This window comes from Thalia democratica, chromosome 4, assembly GCF_965202585.1.
Source record: "Thalia democratica chromosome 4, ktThaDemo2.hap1.1, whole genome shotgun sequence".
Taxonomy (NCBI): domain Eukaryota; kingdom Metazoa; phylum Chordata; class Thaliacea; order Salpida; family Salpidae; genus Thalia; species Thalia democratica.
The window spans coordinates 50,044,824-50,050,416 of NC_139168.1; the positions used below are offsets into that span (position 1 = coordinate 50,044,824).

General features: G+C 26.3%; 1 protein-coding gene across 1 annotated transcript; it reads right to left on the minus strand.

Annotated features, from left to right (window-relative positions):
• Positions 1 to 1,849: 1,849 nt before the first annotated feature.
• On the minus strand, positions 1,850 to 4,253 carry LOC145833430 (uncharacterized). Its single transcript, XM_082940608.1, has 12 exons — positions 4,143 to 4,253; positions 3,969 to 4,004; positions 3,809 to 3,862; positions 3,707 to 3,742; positions 3,476 to 3,631; positions 3,245 to 3,370; positions 3,119 to 3,178; positions 2,622 to 2,713; positions 2,436 to 2,550; positions 2,230 to 2,353; positions 2,063 to 2,148; positions 1,850 to 1,960 (listed from the first exon to the last, which is right to left on the minus strand). Exons 1-12 carry the CDS (start codon positions 4,185 to 4,187, stop codon positions 1,850 to 1,852), a joined length of 1,041 nt encoding a protein of 346 aa, XP_082796734.1. The 5' UTR covers positions 4,188 to 4,253.
• Between the last annotated feature and the right edge of the window lie 1,340 nt (positions 4,254 to 5,593).

A 5,593-nucleotide genomic window follows, 5' to 3' on the forward strand; every position in this document is an offset into this window, starting at 1 on the left:
AAAATTAACTTTCTGCTATAAAAAATAGAATAGTTATGGTACGCCGAAAAATATCGAATTTATTATTGAAAAAATAGACGAAGCTTAGTAAACTATCTTTAAAACCGCTCGTACTTACATTAGAACAATGAAACTCTAGAACCTTGTTTCATGTGCGTAGAACTAATTCATCAAAAAAAAAATTAACTTTCTAATATAAAAAATAAAATATTTATGGTACGCCGAAAAATATCGAATTTATTATTGAAAAAATAGAAGAAGCTTAGTAAACATCGTTTAAAACCGCTCATACTTACATTAGAACAATGAAACTCTAGAACCTTGTTCCATGTGCGTAGAACTACGTCATCAAAAAAAAATTAATTTTCTAATATAAAAAATAAAATATTTATGGTACGCCGAAATATATCGAATTTATTATTGAAAAAATAGAAGAAGCTTAGTAAACTATCTTTAAAACCGCTCGTACTTACATTAGAACAATGAAACTCTAGAACCTTGTTCCATAAGCGTAGAACTACGTCATCAAAAAAAAATTAACTTTCTACTATAAAAAATAAAATAGTTATGGTACGCCGAAAAATATCGAATTTATTAACAAAAAAATATAAGAAGCTTAGTAAACATCGTTTAAAACCGCTCATACTTACATTAGAACAATGAAACTCTAGATCCTTGTTCCATGTGCGTAGAACTACGTCATCAAAAAAAAAAATTATCTTTCTACTATAAAAAATAAAATAGTTATGGTACGCCGAAAAATATCGAATTTATTATCAAAAAAATAGAAGAAGCTTAGTAAACATCGTTTAAAACCGCTCATACTTACATTAGAACAATGAAACTCTAGAACCTTGTTCCATGTACGTAGAACTACGTCATCAAAAAAAATTATTTTTCTACTATAAAAAATAAAATAGTTATGGTACGCCGAAAAATATCGAATTTATTAACAAAAAAATAGAAGAAGCTTAGTAAACATCGTTTAAAACCGCTCATACTTACATTAGAACAATGAAACTCTAGAACCTTGTTTCATGTGCGTAGAACTACGTCATCAAAAAAAATTAACTTTCTACTATAAAATATAAAATAGTTACGGTACCTTCAAAAGCACTTAAATATTCGAATTAAAGTCACAATCTATTTATATTAATACACATGTAACAAAGTAAATAAATATTATTTTATTAATGTACACGAATAAAGAACTGTATGATTACGCTAAAGAAGCATTGGTACAAAAACAAATTTGAAGATTTGGTCAATAACGTTTTTTACAACTTTTAGTTTTAATTTAACTTTGGAAAAAAAAAACATATATATATGCGATAAATATTAACGCATAATGAACTTAAAAATCACTAAAATTAATGCACACGAACAAAGAACTGTATGATTACGCTGAAGCAGCATTAGTACAAAATTATATATTTGAATATTTTGCATCAAGTTGTTTAACAACATCTCTTTAAAATTAACTTTGAAAAAAAGTAAGAAGATGTATATATGTATGCAACAAATATTAAGGCATAATGAACTTAAAAAATACTAAAATTAATGCACACGAACAAAGAACTGTATGATTACGCTGAAGAAGCATTAGTATAAAAATATATGTTTTAAATAATGTTTTTAACAACTTTCTGTATAAAATTAACTTTAAAATGAAATAAGAAAATATATATTTGCATTATGTTTTAATGCAAAATAAACCAAAACAAAAACAATAGGTTTTGCAACAAGATTTGAAATAACCATGTGCAACGGTGCATAAAATTAAACTTGTAAAAAAAAACAATTAATCTATCTGTTAACAACATGAAGAATCGTCATGAAGACTTTGAACTTATTCGTACAAATCGCAGTAGTAGGTTTTATTCTTTAAAATATCAAATTCTGCTCTTGTTTTTTGTAGGCAACATTCATGAAACCAAATGCTGCAAATGTCACATCGAATCTTTAAAAAATAAATATTATAAGTACAAGTGTTGTCACTGAGATTGATATAGAAGTATAAATTCAGTTTATTTCTTTAAAAAAAAATGTTATCTTTTCTTACCCATCGCACTGGACCAGGATAACCAATTAATTGTCTTGAACTCACATAATGGCGAAAGCAAACGTTACAAAAATTGACATCAACAACTAAAATAATATTTATTATTATTTAGAAAACAAACTTTATACAAATACAATATTGTCTGTTAAGTCATTTTTTTAACTTACATCCTTCATGGAGAAGTCGCACACCTATTTCTGTTCGCTTTTGTACTATATTTTTCTTACTTTTAGTTGTTAGAGTAATCGTATCTGGTAAATTTGGGTAATGCTGTATGATTTGTTCTCCAGCCTACATGTTTAAACTCTTACTTATTTTTTGGATATAACTTAAACTAAGCGAATTTAATAAAAATAAAACAGTTTATTTATACCTCAATGACATGTACCCCACAGTTTACACCATCAATTTGTGGATTATGCCTAATGCTTACAACCTTAAAATTCATAACATTTTTGGTTGACATGTTTAATCTAGCTCTCTCTTGTCTGAAAAAATTAAATAAAATTAATCTTTATAAGTTCAAAATAAAAATTAATTGTCACGATGAAATACTTACATAATGTGTTCTTTAAATGTTTCTCCATCAAGCATCTCTCCAGCTTCGTCTTTCTGAGGGTCGAACACATATATGTTTCGTTGTATTATAAACTGTTAACATACACTAAATTTATTATGTTATAATCAAAAAATATCTTTTGTACTTTTTTTCATAACGTAAATCCTATAATGTAATTAAATTATTCATGTTTTGTTTTCTATATCGTTCACAAAAACTAAAAAAATAAAACAGATTTGTTTAGATAACAGCTCAAATTTACTCAAACCTATTAATGAGTTAAATTAATTGCTAACATATTCAAATTTACTATACTTGACAACAGTTAAATATTAAATATGTATAACAACTATTGTATAAATCAAAATACAAAACGACAATAGAATTAATATTAATAATAAAGACAACTACTGCTTAAAAACACTGTTTCATGATATAAATCTTAATATCTTCATGAATGTTTAACTAATTTTAAATTGAAAATGTCAAAAACTAACTATTCCGATCCAATGATTTCCATATACATGTGCGAAACTGATGATGTCATTGTTTGAAATCTAAAATTTTTCGAGATTAATATTTGTTTCAATTGAGTTAAATAAATACGAGGCGTAAGAACTTACAGCTTGTAGAAAACATTTTTCAACTTTCTTTCCCTCATATAAAGCGGAAGTTTTTAAATTAGAGACAAACTTTAATTTCTTTGCCTTGATTGTATTTAATAACAATAAGAAGTATCCACGAATTATCTGTTAAAATGTTAAATTTGTTTATTTCATTTTAATTTTTTGAGATTTAAACGAAACTGAATATTAAAGTTTTATGGTAAATAGTTTTTAATAATATTTACTAACATTAACATTGAGCCACGAACTCCTTCCTCCGTTTTCTAGGTTGAGAGATTTCATGTTTGAGATAGTAATACTTTGAATATCTCCGGTATAAGCTCTGACCGTAGTTACCGCTCTTCGTAAATCATAATTCTTATCAGACTTCCAAATTTTTTTCAACTGTCGTTTTGTTTATATTATGTTATAAGTTTTAGATAGACAACTTAAAATACTAATAATATTTAGTAACCCTACCTGTTTATCTTTGTCTGTTGCTGTGTTCAGTACCCACTAAAAAAAAAGTGTGTTAATGTTGAATTAATTGGTACTTACTTCAATAGAATAATTTAAACTTACTTTTGGCTTTACATTACGATTTCTCCTTCTAGTTTTTACTTCATTATCATCGACCTAAAGGTATTGTTTTCTATTTAGAAACCATGGTATATAATTTATTATTATTACTATTTTATGTTAATCAAAGCATATTTCCAAAAAAAAAAAGGTACCGGCTAACCTTATTTTTAACGTTTTCTTTTCTGTTGTCCACATTCTAAAAACAATACAACACAATAGTTAAAAAATTACTTTAAATTTAAACTTAAGTTTAATTATCACAAAATAATTATGTCATCAAAAATTTTTTAACAAAAAACTGTTTAAGTACATATATAAAAATGTTCAAATTAACCTGACATTCGTTATTTACGTTTGGTATTGAACGAGGTTGTGGCATCTAAAAAAATGAATGTTGTCAGTATAAAAATTTTTAAGTTTTCTTTTTTTATAATAAATTCGATATTTTTCGGTGTACCCTAAATATTTTATTTTTTATAGTAGAAAGTTAATTTATTTTTGATGACGTAGTTCTACGCACATGGAACAAGGTTCTAGAGTTTCATTGTTCTAATGTAAGTATGAGCGGTTTTAAACGATGTTTACTAAGCTTCTTCTATTTTTTTTGTTAATAAATTCGATATTTTTCGGCGTACCCTAAATATTTTATTTTTTATAGTAGAAAGTTAATTTTTTTTTGATGACGTAGTTCTACGCACATGGAACAAGGTTCTAGAGTTTCATTGTTCTAATGTAAGTATGAGCGGTTTTAAACGATGTTTACTAAGCTTCTTCTATTTTTTTGTTAATAAATTCGATATTTTTCGGCGTACCATAACTATTTTACTTTTTATAGTAGAAAGTTAATTTTTTTTTGATGACGTAGTTCTACGCACATGGAACAAGGATCTAGAGTTTCATTGTTCTAATGTAAGTATGAGCGGTTTTAAACGATGTTTACTAAGCTTCTTCTATTTTTTTGTTAATAAATTCGATATTTTTCGGAGTACCATAACTATTTTATTTTTTATAGTAGAAAGTTAATTTTTTTTGATGACGTAGTTCTACGCACATGGAACAAGGTTCTAGAGTTTCATTGTTCTAATGTATGTATGAGCGGTTTTAAACGATGTTTACTAAGCTTCTTATATTTTTTTGTTAATAAATTCGATATTTTTCGGAGTACCATAACTATTTTACTTTTTATAGTAGAAAGTTAATTTTTTTTAATGACGTAGTTCTACGCACATGGAACAAGGTTCTAGAGTTTCATTGTTCTGATGTAAGTACGAGCGGTATTAAAGTGCCGTAATGACTGTGAGTAAAAAATTTGAATGTGTTAAAAATCTTATATTTAAATTTCTATCAAACTTCAGCCTCGTTGAGTGTGTGGCAACCCTATAGTACACAACCGGCTGGATGAAACAAAACACCAGAAAGTGTTGCACAACTTATTTTGTGAGTTTTATGGTAAAAAACAAGAGAGTTATGTTAAACAAACCTCCATCCTAATTTAGAAAAAGCTCTAATATTAGTTAAACTGTTCACAAAAGAATTTGTTTTTGTTAATTAATTTTAATCCTTGCAAAATTTTGCTTTGTTAAGTTTTTGTCTGTTTTAATTCTTTGGTTTGTTAAAGAAAACTGGAATAAATTAAATTAACAGATAATTAAATGTAAGTTTTATTATATGCATTGCATAATAATAATATTGCAGATTATTAAAATAAACAATAGTTTGTCCTTATCCTGCCTAAGTATTATCCGGCCTTATTTACAATAAATGCTTGCCCAACATGGTGAGGAA

Coding starts and splice junctions, on each gene's coding strand:
- LOC145833430 (XM_082940608.1), bottom strand. CDS start 4,187: ATGCCACAACCTCGTTCAATACCAAACGTAAATAACGAATGTCAG. Junction 3,371..3,475: donor GTTCGTGGCTCAATGTTAAT/GTTAGTAAATAT, acceptor ACATTTTAACAG/ATAATTCGTGGATACTTCTT. Junction 2,149..2,229: donor GCGACTTCTCCATGAAGGAT/GTAAGTTAAAAA, acceptor ATATTATTTTAG/TTGTTGATGTCAATTTTTGT.